General features: G+C 38.5%; 1 protein-coding gene across 6 annotated transcripts in view; it reads left to right on the forward strand.

Moving 5' to 3' along the window:
* GALNT7 (polypeptide N-acetylgalactosaminyltransferase 7) overlaps nt 1-20654 on the forward strand; it is a 135851-nt gene that overhangs the window by 98234 nt on the left and 16963 nt on the right. For 4 of the 6 annotated variants that reach the window (XM_038573597.1, XM_038573595.1, XM_038573600.1 and 1 more), the window contains exons 3-7: nt 7840-8006; nt 12909-13039; nt 13289-13368; nt 15854-16036; nt 19058-19175. In XM_038573597.1, coding sequence (XP_038429525.1) covers nt 7840-8006; nt 12909-13039; nt 13289-13368; nt 15854-16036; nt 19058-19175 — 679 coding nt within the window. Of the gene's footprint in view, nt 1-7839; nt 8007-12908; nt 13040-13288; nt 13369-15530; nt 15714-15853; nt 16037-19057; nt 19176-20654 lie in introns of all 6 variants that reach the window. The other 2 variants (XM_038573598.1, XM_038573596.1) reach the window with 1 other exon arrangement.

A 20654-nucleotide genomic window follows, 5' to 3' on the forward strand; every position in this document is an offset into this window, starting at 1 on the left:
TTACATGAGAAAAAATAGACGTGTGTGTGCATACTCTTTTGTTTCTTTCTTAGATACAGGAGTGATCTCCATATTGAAAGTTTGATAACACCACGCTAAAGAGGGAATTAACTTCCAAGTATAATGAGCATGGGAAAGGAAGCACCTGAATACGTTAAATTGTTGAGGTTTTTAAAGCCTTTTATGAGTCACCTAGGTGGCTCATTTGGTTAAGCGTCCAACTCTTGATTTTGCCTCAAGTCATGATCTCAAGGGCCATGGGATCAAGCCCCATGTTGGACTCTGCGCTCAGCAGGGAGTCAGCTTGAGATTTTCTCTGCCTCTCCCTCTGCCCCTCCCCTCACTCGTATGTTCACTGTTTCTTTCTAAATAAATAAATCTGTAAACAAATAAATAAAACCTCTTATAGCCTCTTATAGGTACTGAGGAACTTAGCAGATAAGTTTAAGAGGAAGTGCTATCAATAATACAGAGATATTGTGAAGAAGAAGAGAGATTGTAGAAAGCTGGAGGTGGAAAAGTATTGCCTTACATTTATCAAAGAGGAGAAAGAAATTTTGGTTTTGGAATCTTGACACTGATGTACTTCTGTTAAGATCCTAGGAGAAATCACTTATGCATACTTAAAAAAGTAACCTTCACTAGGTACCAGCTTGGGTCTATGAAAAGGAGTCTAAATAGTAATTGTATCTAAAAAAAAAAAATGAGTTTACACTAGTGGACCAGGAGACTGTGGGATACCTAATTCATATTGATTTAGCCAGATATCTGAGTAAAGTTTTCAGATCCCTGTGGAACTAGGTAAAGAAATGTAGTCTGATAGTGCAGTTAGATGAATTTGATGAGTGGAGTGATAGCAGCCTCTCAAGGATTACACATAGCTTTCAAGCACTATATTTTATCTTCTCATATTCATCCATATTAGATTCATCCAAACATTAGATACAGAGATAGAAATTCTACTAATCCAATTTTCAACATAGAAAACGAAGAGAGATGGTTATATACACCAATTGACAAAATCATCAAAGAAAGCAGAACCTGCTGGAGCACGCACCCAACCCAAAAATGTAAAATGCAGTGAAGTGTAAACAAGGTATTTTATGTTGAGTTCAACTGCAGAAACACAGAATGGAAAAGAGTAGGCTTAACGGCTTCTCCCCTTAATTAGGGGAGAAAAGTTGTTGGGGTTTGTGAACTAACAGTATGATATGGTTGTAGAACATATACCCAGTGCAAATGTAATTTTCAATTGTATTTGTAAAGGAATTGTATCCAAATTAAGGGTTGTAATATTGCACCATTATGTTGACAAGTCTACGTCTGGATTATAGCAAGCTCTTCTGGGAAAGACATTGACAGAAAGGAGCCATATCCAGAGAATGGTGATCAGGAAATATAATTTATTAATTTCTTTGATGCCTAGGTTCTTTATTTCAGTATGTGTAATGAACTGTAAGGAATAAAGTCTACCATAGTATATTCTCAAGGAGCTTATTTCGTGTCATTCCAAGCAGAGTGCATAGCACCTAAATACTTGGGTAAAATCCACTCCTCCCAGTCTGTTGAGCTTGAGTGATTTGGCTTAACGGTGATAATTCTTTCATTGAAAATGTATATTGGTTTCTGAATGCTAAGTTAAATTTTATATTCTACATTACTAATTTATTCAGCCATTGGGTGTCAGCGCTGTTTCATGTAAATCATAAGCAATTTTCTACTTCTATCATGGGGATGAGCAAAAAAGGTTTTAGATGGAGACAGGAAAGGTTCCTAATTTATTTAAAAGTAAAAGTAGATAGTTAAAAAAAAAGTATTCCCCAAATTGAGGATTTGTTTCCTATGCCAAAAAAAGTGTGTGTATGCATGTACACACACTACCGTGATTAATGACCGTATATATGGCTCATTAATTATGTTATGGGGTTTACAGCCTAAAAATGTTGTTTTTCATAGTCTGCTGAATTAGATATTATTTATTGATAAAATCTAAATACAAGAGACCATATATCAAGCTACAAATCTTAAAAACATAGCTGGTACAGAGAGAATACAAGTAAATTTTACACATGCATTTCATTTTTGGTTTTGAAATCTACTTCTGTAAATTATGGAAAAGTCACTGTGAAAATTTTTATTCCCATCCTTTCTTCTAATGCCCAGCACCTGGCCCACATAGCCACCACGAAAATACTGTTAAATGACTAAGAATAACTAGAGCTTTATTAAAGCTATTAAACTAGCTTTAATCATTGCAAACCTGTCATCTGAATGTGAATATTTGTGTCCTTGATTTGTCCTTGACACTAGAGGATTTATAAGCTCTCTTGGAAAATGAAGTGCCAGAGAGCAGAAATTAGTCAGAAGTCTGTAATAAAACCCATCCGTTTAAATGTGGCAATCTTGTTTCAGCTGGCCTTCCTCATTAGAACTTACAAATTCTACACTAGTAAAGTGAGAGAAATGATGCAAAATAGGGGGTTTTACCTCAATACCATGGGTCCTTCTTTCAATGCTAAGGCTTTTGTATATTATGAGTTCTGTTTCTGTATGTTTCACCCGATGGGTTCATGTAACAATGGAAAATCAGAGAACCTTCCCAAGAGCTAAACTTTCTTGCGAGCCTACATTCAGGCTGATGGTGGCCAACGAAAGCTAGTCATTTAAGGAGACCCAATCTGCATTAGTTTAAAGGTCTCCTTTGGGGGATCTCTGGGTGGCGCAGCGGTTTGGCGCCTGCCTTTGGCCCAGGGCGCGATCCTGGAGACCCGGGATCGAATCCCACGTCGGGCTCCCGGTGCATGGAGCCTGCTTCTCCCTCTGCCTGTGTCTCTGCCTCTCTCTCTCTCTCTCTCTCTCTGTGACTATCATAAATAAAAAAAAAATAAAAAATAAAAAAAATAAAGGTCTCCTTTGGGCCAGTGTCCAAGCAGCCTAAAGTTCAAACTCCCTCTCTGAGCTATTTCTTCTCCATGGTGTCTGGTCTTTTCTCTTTCTTTCTTCTGTAGCATCCTGGTGATAGAAAGGTCTTGCATTCTTGAGGTGTTGTGGCAGTAATGGACTTGTTACCCCCCACTTCTGCTGCTGCTTCCCATCTTCCCAGGAGTGCTGACCTCTTTTCATTTGCTGCTGAAGGAACCCCTGCTGCAGTGATTTCTGGTCACTTCTGCTGCCCTTGGGACAGATGGTCCCTTCTCATGCCTGCCCCACTCCGGGGATTCACCTCTACTTTGGCTTTCACTGGTACTGTGGATCCTCTGAACCCTGAGGGCCAGTCCTTGACTTAAGCCTTCTACCCCGTAGCTTTGCTGCATATCCTCTTACCCCTTACCATGGTGACTCCTGGCAGGCCCCTAGATCTTAACACTCAGCTACCTTCTCTGTTCGTCCTGAAAGCATGTGGAAATTCTAGGTACTCTGGTTCCATCCTAGAGCCAAGGGAGACTGCAAAGAAGAGGTGGGAAAGGGAATTGTCTTTAACCCTCTCTGCCTAAATACCCCTTAACATTATTTCTCTTCTGTGGTACAGCCACACCTGTTGCTCAAGTTCAGAATTGGAGGCCAGGTGCATGTCCTTTCCTCCATCTGCTTTATTCCCATCTTGTTCCCTGTAGATTTTCTACCCTTCCCCACTAGAAATGCTTTTCCTTCTCCTTTCGGTGTCTCCTCCCCTACCATATGAACTTGTTCTTGAGGGTGCCTCAAAATAAAAGGGTTGTAGTATGGACAGTGAACATTACTGAGAAAAGAGAATACATCAAGAGATCTTCCAAAAATATCCCCAGAGCAATTCAATAAATATTTATGGAGCAGCTATTATGTGCTGGATTATGGTGAGCAAAATAGATGAGACTCCTATCCTTAATGAGCACACAGCCTTGAGCATGAAAGATGTCTACGCAAAGGCATAGAGATATATGCATAAGGATGAGCATTGTAACATTATTTTTAGAGTCCAGTGAAATGCCCATTGATAAGGAAATGGTTAAGTAAATTATGGACCAGCCATACTATGGAATATTATGCAATAGTGAAAAAGAATTAGATAATAAGATAAATCTGTACATATTCACATAGAAGAAGAATTTATACATACTAATCTGAATATATGTTGTCTGTATATATACACACATGTGTCTGCGTGAGTATAAGTATTTTAAAAATTCATAGCCAACTATTAATCATGATTTCTCTTAGGAGGTGAGATTTGATGTAGATGGAAAGAGGGAAAGGAGGGAACTTTCACCTTAATAAACCCCTATGTTGTATATTGATTTTGTAATTTTTTAGACAGGAAAAATAAACACTGAGACTTGTTACTGGCACACAATCCAATTTACATCTTTGGAGGTTTTTTTTTTTGTTTTTTTTTTTTTTAAAGATTTTATTTATTTATTCATGAGAGAGAGAGAGGCAGGGAGGCAGAGACACAGGCAGAGGGAGAAGCAGGCTCCATGCAGGGAGCCTGACGTGGGACTCAATCCCAGGACTCCAGGATCACACCTGGAGCCAAAGGCAGACGCTCAACCACTGAGCCACCCAGGTGTCCCTCTTTGGAGTTATTTCCAAACTGTACATAGGTAAGAGGGGATGAAAGGGTGAGATAACACACTCTACTCCAGCTCACTCATCCCCTGTCCTGTGGAAGAAGGCAAAGTAGTGTACTCAGACCTTTAAACTGTCTGCACATGCAGCGTTCCTAGGACAGTGACGATGTCCCTCCATGCACACTGTCCCCTGGTGCACTCTACCTTCCCCCTGTCCCCCGCCCCTTCAGTCCTTCTGTGTTTTCAGCTCCTTTATTTCCCAAAGTCCCTGTCTGCTTGTTTTCCCAAGTTTGTCTTTTTTTTTTTTTTTTTTTAAGATTTTATTTATTTTAGAGAGGGAGAGAGCAAACGCGAGAAGGGGGAGGAGTAGAGAGAGAGGGAGAGAGATTCTGAAGCCGACTCTTCTCTGAGCACGGAGTCCCATGTGGGGCTCAATGCTGCAACCCTGAGATCACCACCTGAGTCGAAATCAAAAGTCAGACGCTTAATTGACTAAGACATCTAGGCACCTCCCAAGCTGTCATCTTTTGCCTTAGAAAACAGTAAGTCCCAAATGTCCTCCCATGTTTTTTTTTTTATTAATACTTTATTTATTTAAAGGTTTTATTTATTCATGATAGACATAGAGAGAGAGAGAGAGGCAGAGACACAGGCAGAGGGAGAAGCAGGCTCCATGCAAGGAGCCTGATGTGGGACTCGATCCCAGGACTGCAGGATCGTGCCCTGAGCCAAAGGCAGGCGCCAAACCGCTGAGCCACCAAGGGATCCCCGTCCTTCCATGTTTTAAATATTTTCACCAACTGTGGTGTGTTATAAATCAAAATTGCTATCATGCCATCCAGTTCTGCTGCTATAAGACCAATGGTTAGAGAAAGAAAAAGGTTGCCTGAGCCTCCATCATGGTTAGAGTTTGTTTTGGGGGACTATTATCCTTACCCATCTAATACTATACTATCTGCCTGGGCTGGTTTCTCTCCAGAAACACCCGTCACATCTTTCAAGATATGTATTCCCCCCACTACTGTATTTTTTTTAAAGATTTTTTATCTGTTTATTCACGAGAGACACAGAGAGAGAGCCAGAGACACAGGCAGAGGGAGAAGCAGGCTTTATTCAGGGAGCCCAATGTGGGACTCGATCTTGGGACTCCAGGATCACGCCCTGGGCCGAAAGCAGGCCCTAAACCACTGAGCCACCCAGGTGTCCCTGTACTTTTTAACTTGTTATTCTGAAAGAGCATTTGGCCCATCTCAACTTTGGGTTACACTAGAAAGTGCTCTTGGTTTAACTGTTACTAGAGGGAGCCATACCTCACCACTCCTTCCCCCATTACTGGGGCCATTTCCTGGCTGCCAGGGGCAGGGAAGAAGGCTTCCATCACATAACAGTATACTTCATGGGTGCCTTGTATGGAAATGATCATCAGTTTCATCATCAATTCTTAGATCTTAGATCACTTCTTAGCCATTCATACATAGGTATAGCTAGTATTTTTTCATTTGTTTTATATTTAACAAGATTTCTTATAAATTCAAGATAGTCTAGGTTTATTGCCTGCCTGTAGGCAAATCATTTCTCTTTGAGCCTCAGTCCCCTCATCTGTAAAATGGGGACATTAATAGGATGAACCTCATAGTGATGTTCAGAGATTAAATAAGTTAATAAAGTAAAGCATTTAGAACAGTGCCTGGCACATAATAAGTACATGATGTTATTTGTTATACTGCAAATGCCTTTCTTTATAACTTTTCCTCTTTAACTTATGTTTATTTTTCACATTTTAATTAATTATAAGTATAGATCTTCCAAGTTCTTACAATATCTGCATCATATGCACATGAATCATTCTTGTGCTTTCATCTTTTCCTCCCCCCTCTCTCCCCAGTTCTTGAAGCCCAGTACTTCCTTTTTTTTTTTTTCATCATCTTTCTAGTCTCACCCTCAAATCACTGGCTCTAGGAGCCCTCCCTGACCACATGTCTTGAGGCTAGGTGAGGTCCACCTGTCATATGCACCTTGGTTTTTGCACTGACACACTCAGGGAAAGTATAGATATTTAGTTTGTGTCTTGATTCCCCTGTAAGACCATGGCTTGCTAAGGGCAGAGACTGTGCTGACCCCTTCAATGCTATAGCTGTAGCGCCTAACCTAGAGCATGGCATAAATAGGTAACTAATATTCATTTAATGAGAAAATGCACATATAGGAAATAAGACTTAAATGGATTACTAGATTCAGTCTGCATTTCTACAGAGACCACTAAGAACATAGACATTTAGAACAATTTTTGAGAGGAAAATAAACACCTGGACAAAAGTCTGTTTCCAACTATATCAGGTCAGGCCCTATTTATTTAATGATTATTATTCTAAATGCTGCTATAGATTATCAAGCTGATAATATTAATTACTGCTTTTATGGCTTTAAGTTTAATATTGGGAACAAGATTATTTGCTTATTTACTTCAAGAAAAGCTTTGGGGTTAAGAAACATAAACAAATATAAATGTGCATGAATACACACATACACATACACACACACATATGTATATATATCTGAGGACATTTTAAAGTAGATATTTTGTGAAACTCACAACCTTCCCTGGCTCCTTGAGTATTTATCAGGCCTCGTTTTGAGTTTCCTTTCAATCAGAAAAAGGCTTCTGGCAACTTTATTCCTACTACAGTTGTTTCAAATAATTTTGTATAAAATAGCTAAGTATTCTTTAGCTAATCAACTAACATTACTAGAACCTTTAAAATTCATTCAATAGTTAAATTCTTTCATGTCTGCTACATTGCTACTGGTCAGCCTATTTAATTTTTTTTTTTCTGAATGTTTTAGCCACCTTAGAACAGAACAGCTTTCAAACACAGCTACATAGTGGTTTGTACACAGCAAGTGAAATAAATCCTTTGCACTAGAAAGTCAAGCTTTAAAAAAGAAAATAAACTGAGATCTAAGTCCTGGGGGAAAGAACCCAACCCAGCCATGATAGCTGTAAATAATATCTGAAGCATCCCCAGCTGGGAAGCATATATTCAGAAATTAATTCTCTTTATCTGCACAGCAAGTGCCAGTTGGTTAGGAAGGAACTCTATGAGTCACTGCATCTCATAGCAGCTTCTCTCTTCTGTTTTGTGTTTCTGTTAAGATATAAAAGGTTGTATTTCATTCACTTAACGTTGGTTAAGTCCATAATATTTAATCCAATCAGAAAACATAATCACAGTAAGCTTGAAACCACGCATTATAGATTACCTCTAAATATAGTGAAATTTTCCTTTTGCAGATGCAAGTATTGGCATTATGATGAAAACCTGCTGACTTCCAGTGTTGTCATCGTCTTCCATAACGAAGGATGGTCAACCCTCATGAGAACAGTCCACAGTGTAATTAAAAGGACTCCGAGGAAATATTTAGCAGAAATTGTGTTAATTGATGATTTCAGTAATAAAGGTAATGGTTATGGAAAATTGCCATTTTGTCTATGAAAAAGTTAATTATGAACAATTACAGAATGTAATTTTAAAACAATTAGCCTTTAAAAATTAATAATTAGCATCTATTGATAGCATCTGTTATCAGAAGTTGGCACTATGCCAAGCATTGTATATGAATTATTTCGTTTAATTCTAAAACAGTCCTTGAGCCTGGTGTTGATATTATCTTTATTTTACACCTGAGGCTCAGAGATGTTAAATAACTCGCCAAACATCACAGAGTAAGTAGTTAACAGATGGATCCAAATCTAGAGGCTCATAAATCTGTGTATTTAACTACCATCTTACACTATGTCATTCTTTGCGCCTTGGATTTTGCAAAAATTTGGTCATGGAGATAATTTATTGAAAGACCAAAAAAATGCAATTGTCTATATAGTGTAATACCACCCGATGGTCCATCTATGGTTGTCAACTGAAATCTATATACCTATTTAATAGCCCATATTTTGCCCTTCAATAATGATGCAAATACTGAATTTGACCAGAAACTGAGGACCATTGTTATTTATAATAGAAAGTACCTACTAAAGCTTATTTTGTTCTATATTTGATTTAATATGTTGAATAAAAGGAAATTGTGTTGTATTTTTTTTTCTTTTTAAGGAGTCAGCTGTTATAACATTTAGAGAGGTATTGGTTAGTCTTGGCTCAACTTGGCAAGAAAGAGATTGAGCAGTGGTTTTCCAGATAAGTGGGTTTTTTAAATTAACATTTTTTTCTTTAAGTAAATCCATTATTGTAAGCTGAATGTATCTTCTTAATGGCACAAGTATTAGAAGATAGATAATCCTACAGTTCAGACCCCATATCAGCATGCTAAGTTAAAAATGTAGTTATGCTGCTGACACCCAGATGTGGATGTTTCCTAACTCCTTTTTGTTTGTCATAAAAAACTGAATTGAATTCTTTGGAAAATTGACCAAAGAGCTCAGGCTACTCAATAACGACAGAATATTTGCTTTTTTGGCAAATAAGTTTTGCAGAGAATTTTTGTGTAAGAATAGTGATACCACTGAATATACATGCTAGAGATGAAGACAGAACATGAGTAGCATGAAAATACCATTCAGAACAGCTTTACAAAAGCTTTCTCCAAAACTTAATTTGTAACTCTTGAGGTCTAGATAAACCTCTGCTGTTTTGGCAAGGACGTGACTAGAATCTTGATCTCCGTGCTAACATATGTTAGTAAGAAATAGCAATATAGCCTGGGTTTTTTTTTTTTTTTTTTCATAATCTTTGAACAACTAATCACTTTTTTCAAATAATCACTTTTAATTATGGTAAAGAACATAAACTTTAAACTTTTTAGTCCTGTCAAATGCCCTTTAACTCAGACATCTTACTTTGGTTGTAATTTTCTGTGACAGGAGTGTTTTAATTAAGAATACTATTCCTGGGCAGCCCCAGTGGCTCAGCAGTTCAGTGCTGCCTTTAGCCCAGGGCCTGATCTTGCAGACCTGGGATCAAGTCCCATGTCGGGTTTCCCTGCATGGAGCCTGCCTCTCCCTCTGCCTGTGTCTCTGCCTCCCTCTGTGTGTCTCTCATGAATAAATAAATAAAATCTTAAAAAAAAAAAAAAGTACTATTCCTGGGGTGCCTGGGTGGCTCAGGGTCCTGGGATTGAGCCCTTCATCGGGCTCCCTGCTTATCAGGGAGCCTGCTTCTCCCTCTGCCTGCTTGTGCTCTCTCTCTCTCTCTCTCTCTTTCCCTCTCTCCCTCTCTCCCTCTCTCCGTCTCCCTCCCCCTCTTTGTCAAATCAATAAATAAAATCTTAAAAAAAATATTCCTGTCTCAAGATAAATATTTGAAAATATGTTTTAAAGTGATACTGTTGATACCAACTATATTTGAGATTTAGGAAACCTACATCTACAAAAACAACTGAGAAATCTCATGTATGTGATTATGCTGTTTTTAAGAAGCCCTATGTTATTAATGCAAGTAGGAGCTTAGTATATCCTTAAAAAAAAAAAAAAAAAAAAAACTAAAGATACATTAAAAATGTGTTTCCCATCCTAAAATAACTGCTTGGCTTCAGAAAAGGAGAACAAAATTTTGGACCTGTTTTTGTCCATCTTTCATTTTTTTGTGATCAACGTTCCTGTTGCTACAAACCTCTAATATTCAGCCTTTTAACACATTTTAATAGTAATCAAGTGCAAGGCCCACTCAACTTCCAGAGCTCAGAGAGGCATGTGTTGGGGCTGCCCATGATTAGAAGAACAGAAAGTCTTTAACTTTCCCAATTTCAAAACCACCTTAAGATATGTCAGTCCTGTCCTGTGAGTGAAAACTTGGTTTGTTTTTTTCCCATATATTCAGAAATTGAAAATTTGAGTTATAATTTTTCTTTTAATGACAAAATACTAATATAAAAACTTGCAAAGGAGCTCGCTGCTCCCAATACTTGGGTTTCTGGAAAATACAGTTTTCTCTCTAAACAAAGTGTGGGAAACAGAGCACACTCCTCCATGCCTGTCATCAGCCAGCGGAGGCTAAGTGGGACCAAGGGAAAATAGGACTCCACGCTCTCAGTGTATGCAGTTCTCCGGTTTATACTATGTGTTTTCTGTGGCTGAGCCTCGGCTCTGCCCCACATCTTCATTGCAGGGCAGCCCAATCTCCTACATTGCTGGCTTTGTGCAGAGGAAGAGGTAATGGTGAAGCACCAGTGGGATTTTAACACTGCTGCTCCCAAGTGCCTCATGTCATTTTGTCCTCTCATTGACCAGGGCAAGGCACATGGTCTAGCCTGCCCTCATGGGGTTGGAGTGAAGAATTATTCTCCAGGGAGGGGCGAATATTTTGAACGTTATTAGAGTCGACCACAGTGTGAGATCCCAAAGAAGCCAGAAGTCATTTGATCAACCAATAAATCTTTTGGACCACATGAACTAAAAATCTGAATTTGAAGAAGAGGCCATCAACTCATTTCTGGCCATAACAATTTATTTTAGATTTATTTAGATTGCATAGCCAAAAGAGCACTGAGATACTATTCAGAAGGGCCTTTTAAAAAGTAATTTAGGATTGGGGCACCTGGGTGCCTCGGTTGAGCATCTGACTCTTGATTTTGGCTCAGGTCATGATCTCAGGGTTGTGAAATCAAGCCCCACATCAGCTCCCCATCAGCGGGAAGTTTGCTTGAAATTCTTTCTCCTCTCCCTCAGCCCCTCCCCCTACTTTCTCTCTCTCTCTCTCTCATCCTCTCTCTCTCTCTCTCTCATAGAAATAAAGTCTTAAAAAATAATTTGGATTGTACTGAGCTGAGAAAAATGAGAAAGTAAGACTTAAAAACAAAAAAATCACTTAAATTGAAGGGAAAAGTACCTAGATTTTCTGGGGAAAAATATAATTTCAGCATGCGAATTTTATTTGTAATACTCATTCAAATTAGATGCCAAAATAGAAAAAGGTAATTTTTTTCTTCTCAATTTTGAATACCAATGTGTAGGTGTATTGCTAATTATAAGCTCCCTAAAAATGAGTCAGGTATTAAGTGCACAGCCTGATTTGACCACTTAACCACCAGCACATCATGAAATATAGCTTCTGGGTCCCTGGATGGTGCATTTGGTTCAGCTTCTGACTCTTGGTTTCAGCTCAGGTCATGATCTCAAGGTGGTGAGATCGAGCCTCGCATTAGGGTCTGTGCTTAGAGTGGAGTCTGCTTAAGTTTCTCTCTCTCTGCCCCTTCTTCTCCCCCCACCCTGGCCTCTCTCTCAAGTAAATAAACCTTTAAAAAATAAGTAAATAAATATAGCTTCTTTGTTGTTTATATATTCATGGGTCAATATTTTAAACAACTTAAAATAATTTTTGTGTCCCCAGGAAACCTCTTTAGAGATCCAAGAGCAAATTGTGGCTGTGACGGGCCACTTTCAAGGGCTCATTGTGACACAAACAAAAACTATTCTCTAGCTACTGGGAAACCAAGGTTTGAAACTTTGGCAAATGTGTCTCATTTTTTTGTTTGCTTGTTTGTTTTTGTTAAAGATTATTTATTTGACAGAGAGAGTACAAGCAGGGAGAGCAGCAGGCAAAGGCAGAGGCTCAGTCCCAGGACCGTGAGATCATGACCTGAGCTAAAGGCAGACACTTAACCAACTGAGCCACCCAGCACCCCGTGTCTTGTTTTTATAGCAGTTTCCTCTACCAGATAGCAATATATACATGTATATTTATTAATCATATATAAATCAGTATTATATTTAAATACATATACATATATGATACATATTTTATAAACCTCTATATACACATACATATATACATACATGCATTTGTCGATACCAAAAATACAGAGAAAATTGGATCCTTTCATTCTTATTTGCCAACTTAATGGGAACTATATTTATAATACCAAGACTGCAACCTTCAACACTGATTATAGCTGGAGGAAGATGGCCCAGAAACAAATGTTAACCTATACTTTATGTAGATTCCAATAAAGTCATATAATGTTATTTATAGTCCGTGTATCTTCAGAAATCTGGAGCCATTACTTCTGCCGAAGCAAACAAAATGTTTGCCTTAAAGCTTTGATACGACATTAAATATGTGAATTAAAAAAAAAAGATTTCATGTCACCTGGCCTAGTCATAATATATCTAATGTTTGGAGAGATGTTTGATCACTTTCAGGCTCACCAGTTCTCTGTAGGCATATTAAGTTCAAAAATTCACTCAAGTAATATACTTTGCCTTACTTCCCTATAAACATTCAGTCTGTTTAAAATTGACTGCCCAAAGTACCTGTTGCCTATTCCTGTTTCTTGAGAAAAATAGTAGTATAAGTAGTTGGTCTACATAAATAAAATTTATAATGTTGATTGAATATTTTTTATTCATAGAACACTTAAAAGAAAAACTAGATGACTACATTAAGCTGTGGAATGGCTTGGTGAAGGTATTTCGAAATGAGAGAAGGGAAGGTCTGATTCAAGCACGAAGTATTGGTGCTCAGAAAGCCAAACTTGGACAGGTAGGAAACACTGGAAATTTACAATGTCAACACCTTGGATTTGGTAACCGAATGATCATACACGTTTTTAAGTACTCTTTAGATTCCTTTTTTTAATTAATGAAAATGCTGGCTTTATTAAATGGTTAACTTATGTCAGAACTGACTCTTGTGCTGATTTATAGTAGCATCTAATTTTAAATTGTGTGTGGTATACAGTGTGCCATATATGAGGAGTGCTCTTTCACCCTGCCTGTTTTTTCTTTTAAGGTTTTGATATACCTTGATGCCCACTGTGAGGTGGCGGTTAACTGGTATGCACCACTTGTAGCTCCCATATCTAAGGACAGGTAACGTTACCTTGCTTTTTTTTTTTTTTTTCTTTCCTGGGTGAAAAGTAAACCTTGCCCTAGAGGGACAAATACAATTTTCATTCTTCAGATTCCAGTTCAAGCTTTGTGCTTTAATCGTTAGCATTCAGCTAGTTGTTTCCTGGGGTGGAGCTAGACTGATAAATTTGGGTTGATCCAGACGCAGGCAGTCAGGCATTTGGGATGAACCTAGGGTGTCTCACTCCAGAGTTGTCTTATGGTTGGGATATTGAACAGACATCCTCTAGCTCCAAAAGTTTTCTCCAAAAGTAACAAGCAATTTTGCTCCCTCTACACTGTAGTAACAATTCTAAATACTTGAAGAGACATGCTTTGAAATTTTACCTATTGGTCCTTTATGCCCTTTTGAATTATTACTTCAGATAAAAAGGACCAGTTGTGACACGTGTCAGGGTTTTGGGTTCCTATAGAAACTTTAAGGTTTAGAAATAGACAACTAGTCCATGGAAATGTGGCCATCACCATTACATTTACAAAAATGTCTAAACAATAGAAAGCTTTTGGTCCAGAATTCTATTTCGGAATCAAGGGAAATAAAACATGTCCTTGTGAATGACATGAGTCAAAGGGAGAGCTTGGGGGGTTTCAGTCTTCGGAAGATTTAGTATGAAGGCCTATCATAAACATTTTTCACATGCTGATTTAATCCTCATGGCAACCCTGAAAGATAGATATTATTAGCTCCGTCATACCGAAAAGGATATTAAAGCCTAGAGAAGTGAATTGATTTGCCCCAAACAGCTAATAAACTATCAAACTGAGACACTTCACACTATTTCTTTAGAAATCTGAGACTCATGAGAAGTAAAGAAAGAGAACACACCCTCACCTCTCCAGATGAAAGCTAGTGGTCTTCAGGCATGATGAGGAAGTGGTTTTTCAGAGAGTCCTGTGGGAATCCCACACGTATCCCCCAGTGACCCCCACCCCCACGGTCCCCTGGGAATCTACTGGTTGCAGAGAATAAAGCACTTATCTCAATTCCACTTCCCCCTATCAGAATTCTAAGCCCTGTAGGTTTTTCTCTTCTCCTTGGTTTCTAAATATCTGAAAAGCACCTTAACATGGTTATGAAAAGCTGCAATCTCTATTTCAGGAAATGCATTTTAAAATCCTGTCTGATAAGATGAGCATTAAAACAAGCTGGGTGCCAAAATTATCTTTGTTTTTTTGTTTTGTTTTGTTTTGTTTTGTTTTTTCAAAATTATTTTTGCAGAGTTTATCCTTAACCTAATTGGTCATAGAGTAGTACTAGCATTTTATGAAGCCCAAATACAAGGTATTTTTTGACTTCGAGTTCTCAGGCCATTACTTAAGTTCTTCAGCAGGTTTTGAGGGAATTTTTTCTTTTTTTTTTTTTCTTTTTAAAAAAAGCAGGAATACAACACAGTACTTTGTGTGTGTGTGTGCAATGAAAGCTGTTTGTTGCAATAAAAGAAGTAGGAAAAGAAGATCAAGTAAAGGAACAGAAACAGATTTTCATTAATAACTTTTTCCAAAGGAATAGAAAGCAACAGGGTTAGGAGAACCTCTAAGAATGTAGCGGGTATTATTTCTGTACACACACACTTGCTCATACACATTCACATCCACAACCACACTCAGATTCTCACCATGTTCATACTCACATTACACTCAGATACACACAGTCTCACGTTCACACATTTACACACGTACATTCTCATGCTCATTCATACTCACATTTATACACTCCTATTTATGCTCATTCACACTCACACATTCATACTCATTTTTTTTAAGGGAGGAATAAGGAGGGAAAATAACAGGCAGGAAAATCTCGTAAATAGTGCAAAATTACCAAGAAAAGCTGTCTGTAGGACAAAACTAAAAATGAGAAAGCACTATTAAGTTCAAAGACATGGCTCTTTGTCCCTGACCTCTGTCTGTAAGCTGAGGGAAAAGTCTCCTGTGTCCTCCTCTTACAAAAAAGGGCTCCTTGGCTTTTGAAAACATTCATTTACTTCTTTTTCCCCATTAGGTATTAAAGTCTCCTGATGGAAAAAGAAAATCAACAATAAAAAGAGATAATATGGTTAGGCATACTAAACTAGTCAGTTTTGGGTTCTTAAATGCTTTTTCATTTTCTGTAAATGTTTCAGAACTACATGTACTGTGCCTCTAATAGATTACATAGATGGGAATGATTATTCCATTGAACCACAGCAAGGTGGGGATGAAGATGGTTTTGCCAGAGGGGCCTGGGACTGGAGTTTACTATGGAAACGTATTCCTCTAAGCTACAAGGAAAAGGCCAAAAGAAAACATAAAACTGAACCTTATCGGTAAAGATTATTACTTCATTTTCTTATGTGGAATGTCTATCTAAGTACTTTTTTTTTCCTTCCCCATGTACTTGTATAAATATGTGGGTTCACACATACCCTTCCATTTCATCTTTGCTGCCATCATCAACCCAACACAGAACCATTTGCACTGTGCCGATTATAGATGTCATAAATGGCAACACATATGAAATTATACCCCAAGGGGGTGGTGATGAAGATGGGTATGCCCGAGGAGCATGGGATTGGAGTATGCTCTGGAAACGGGTGCCTCTGACCCCTCGAGAGAAGAGAATGAGAAAGACAAAAACTGAACCATATCGGTAATCACTAAATCACTTACGTTTTTCTTTTCTGCTAACATATTAACCTCTTGCCAAGCTAAAAAATGTGTTATTAAAACTATAGATGCTGTCACAGATTCTGTAAGAGTTTCCTTTGCATTCATTGCAAGATATGAATTCATGTGCGCTCCTTTGTAATTGCTTTTTCCCTAAATGCAAGCTCCATTTGGCATGGGGTGGGGGGTACACGGGGGTCTGGGGGAAGGTTATATGGCATTGGTTTCAAATACGAGTGAAAGAAATCTTTGCCCTCTTGTCCTACTAGACTAGAGATCACATTTTATTCTTTTGACCATAACTTCATTCTGTAAATTTAAAATGCATAAATTATTTCTAATCCACGTTCTATGTCCATTTCGATCCTTTGGCTATAGTGTTAACAATAAAAGGCAAATGGCAGGATATTTCTTGTCTTTTCTTCTTTTTGTTTTGTATTCTAACTCATAAGTACTAATTTTGTACCGGTTAAGTCTGATGCATAAAAATCCATGACTTTGAAAAATCTTACATAGAATCCTTATTACTTTCTTCTCAGAAGAGTATTTGATTAAAAGGCAACTATATTTCAGATCGGCTTTTGTCCTTTCTTATAGGACCAATAGAACAGTTTATGCTACTCTATTCTTTTGGTCGTTTAATTGAAACATTTACTGTCTTTTCAAGAGTGACTCCAAGTGATATTGTTTGTCTTATGTTAGTATAGCTTCTAATATGTCTAATTTGTTCTGATCTTACGGTTCTGCTTTTGGTCTCTCTCTCTTTCTTATACTATTGATGTGTTAGAACTCTGTTTTGGGAAGATGTTTCCAATGTCGTGCAAATGCTGGCGGGATATGGGCATTTCATGATATCCAGATAGTAAGATGGCAAACATAAGGAAATTACAGAATTTTAAGCTTTGACACTTTCCAAATTTCCCTTTGAAGTTCTTTTTTTGAAACAGTCCAGGAGGGGGCGCCTGGGTGGCTCAGTGGTTGAGCTCTGCCTTTGGCTCAGGGCGTGATCCCAGGGTCCTGTTATCAAGTCCTGCACCCAGCTCCCCGCAGAGAGCCTGCTTCTCCCTCTGCCTATGTCCTTGCCCCTCCCTCTGAATCTCTCGTGAATAAATAAATAAAATCTTAAAAAAAAAAAAAAAAAAGAAAAGAAAAGAAACAGTCCAGGAACTTACTGCTTACTTACTTGATTTACTGAGTACTTCAGGGCATAAAAAATAAAGGGCAATGGTTTTATTTGTATTTCTGCCAATTCCATGGGTTTGGTTAGTAAAGCAATTTTTTAAGGGGACTAGAAAACTTTGTGAGGCTTTCCCTTGAAATAACTCACCAGTTTTCATATTAAGATGCATTTTAAAATATATACTGAGATAAACAGGAATACATTTTAAAGATCAAAAAGGCACAATTATAATAGAGTAGTTTTAAATGATAAATAAATGTGACATGAAAATAACCAAAGTTGTAATAGTTCTGCCTACCGAGTTAGGCAGCATACCTTAAGAAGAGGCTAGGAGAATGACTTTCACTTGATGCGATTTCCTCTAATGTTGAAAGTATTACTTAATTTATTACTTATCCACTCAACGGATATTTAATGAGTGCTTCCTATGTGTCAGGCATTGTTTTCTGGGGATACATTTTTCAAAGATATGTTCTCTTGTGGCACTTAAAATATAATGGGTGAGACAGAAATTAAACCGATCATTACACCGATAACTGGAACAACAACCGCAAAAAGCAGTTTGAAGAAGAATCAGAGGGTCCGTGGAGTTTATGGGAAGGAGAACCTAATCCAGCTGGGAGGAGCCAAAACAGCCTCCCTGACAAAGGGTCCTTCAGGCTGAGACCCAAAGGGCAAGGAGTCAGCCTTGTGGAAGAGGAAGACTTACATCAGGAGAATGATCAGCATCGGTGAATCCCTGAGATAGAAGAGAGTTTGTTGTGTTCGGGGCATGAGCAGAGCAGTGAAGAACCCAGGCTAAAGCAGCTCCCTGAACCTCGAGAGTGGGGAGAGGTTAGCATCACCTGGACCCATGTTGAGTCTCCTCTGTCTGCCATATGATTAGACTTGGATGGCCAGAATAGAAGAAGACACAATTGGGGTGTTACCATAGCTGTCCAAGTGGTGGGCGCTTGGTCTGGGATGGTAGCAGCAGTGACGTTGAACAGCAGAAGACAGGTTTAAGATACCTTCTCGAGATAGAATCAATAGGAATGTGTGACAGATTGAGTATTAGGTGTGATGAGGAAGGAGAAGGAGTTCAAGGAGTCAAGAATCATGATGCATCAATAATTAATTATGGAGGAGGGATGGGGAACAGGATGAAAATGATTCCCCTTATCACCTCCTCTAGAGATACGAGTGGCTTGTCCCTAAAAAGCATCCAATTCAAGATTCCTTTCAAGAAGCCCCAGAGATCACCCTTTTGCATTCCTACCCCTGACACAGTAAATAGCTAACGTCTAATTCTCCTGTGTCATCTCTGTGCTACATTTGCAAACTCTGAATGAACTGTGACTATTCTACCATGATTTACACCCTTATTTGGCATGCCTCTGAGCTATAAAATTAAAAAATGACAGACTACTTCCATGGTCTATGGTTTCGCTCATCCTAGAATGAGTCATAAATCATTGTAGGAGCAGTTAGCAGACCATGGCTGTATGGCTCGGTATTTTTAGAGTGAAAGAGAAAATTCTATCTTAACTAACTCTCAATGAGAGGCTAAATTATCACACCAATAAAGGACCTGAGGCGCCCTCTGATGGCAAAATGATGCAATGCTCTGTAATGAACTATAAATTGGATTTCAAATCGAAATCAGTAAATTCATTAAAGAATTGTAAACAGTTTTGTGAAGGCTTTGTAATTTCCTAATGTTTGGCCATAAGTTTTGTCTCTTCTATGCTTTATTTAGACTGTGTTCCAAAAAGGCTGTTGTCTGTTGGTGGAGGTGTACTAGGGGTTTCTCCTTAATAGTTATTGCAGTGTTTCTTTTCTTAGGTCCCCTGCCATGGCTGGTGGATTATTTGCCATTGAACGAGACTTCTTCTTTGAACTGGGTCTGTATGATCCAGGTCTCCAGATTTGGGGTGGTGAAAACTTTGAGATCTCATATAAGGTAATATTTCATTTAAACAAATGTAGTTCTCTAAGTAGTTACTGACTTTTGTCACTTTTGGATAAGGCTGGTTTCTTTTGGGGAAAAAGCTGTTTAATGCATTTGTCTAAATTATAAAGAATGACTAACAAAAATGCATGCTTTGGTGAAAAATAGCTCAAAATGCAAACTCCAGACTTCTTACATATTTACATGGTTCATCTCACCATTGGATCCAGCAAACTTCAAAAACGAAAATACCAGGTGCCTGGGTGACTCAGTTAAGTGTCTGACTTGGTTTCAGCTCAGGTCATGATCTCAGGGTCCCAGGATCGAGTCCCATGTCAGGCCCCATGCTCAGCAGGGAGTCTACTAGAGGATTCCCTCTCTCCCTCTGCCCCTATTTAAAAAAAATAAAAATACCTCTCCTCCTCCCACTCCCCACCTTACCCTTTAGGCTTTCTGTACATTGAAGCCATTTGTTATAAAAGCCCTTTGGAGAATCTGCATGTATGGGGGCCACATTTGACCATCCACTGACACAGTTATCCTTTATCACATGATGATTCGGGATTGAAGCAGATCCCAGCTATGAATGTGCATCCTCAGACTGACATTGGAGCTGCTTTCCTGCAGTACCCACCCTGTTGTTAATGCTCCAACCCCTTCCTCCCATTGCCCAAAAGAAAGAATGAGAACTGTAATCACAGTTTGAATTAAACAGATACTTATTGTTTCTTGTGTTAAATGGCCAGATACAGAAGAAGAAGAATTCAGTCCTTGCTGTCAAGCAACGTAGGGTTCATAAGAAGAGATTAGAATTTTATTGAGATTCGTAATACGATAAGAAGGTAGTTGGCATTCAACTGGTGTGATTAAGAAACAGCATCATATTGGAGGTAGAATTTGAAGCCGACTAGAAAGGTGGGCATGCTATCGATAAGCAGAGATAAGGAGAGGGAAAGGAGACCTCAAAGCAAATAGAATGGGGAAAGGTACAAAGGTAGGAACATGAAGAACACATTCAGAGACAGTGAGGAACACAGTTTAGCAGACTCTGATGGCATGAGTAAGAAAGATATCCAAGAAGAGGAAATGGACAGGTACGTTAGGACTGTATGGATGAGAGCCTTTAATGCGGAGTCTAGAGATTTTTACTGAATTTGATAAGCAGTGGCAACCTATTGAAGACACTAAGCAAGGGACTAACATAACCCAAAGCTGCCCTTCAGCTAGAATAATCTCTGACTATAAATATAAGGATAGCTCTGAGTAGAGAGAAGCTGGAGGTGAAGAAGCCAGTTTGAATCACCCAGGTGGGAAATACATTAGCAGTGGAAATGGCGAATGCTATCAGGAATGAAGAATCTGTGTAACTTTGCAAGGTTACACTGGGAAGAGGGTATTTAAAGCTACAGATACACAAAAGGCACTTAGAAGCATAATAATACTGCATTTCCTGTTGCCTTGTTTGTTATTATATGAGTTTGAAAAAGGCCC

This window comes from Canis lupus, chromosome 25, assembly GCF_011100685.1.
Source record: "Canis lupus familiaris isolate Mischka breed German Shepherd chromosome 25, alternate assembly UU_Cfam_GSD_1.0, whole genome shotgun sequence".
In the NCBI taxonomy this organism is placed as follows: Eukaryota; Metazoa; Chordata; class Mammalia; order Carnivora; family Canidae; genus Canis; species Canis lupus.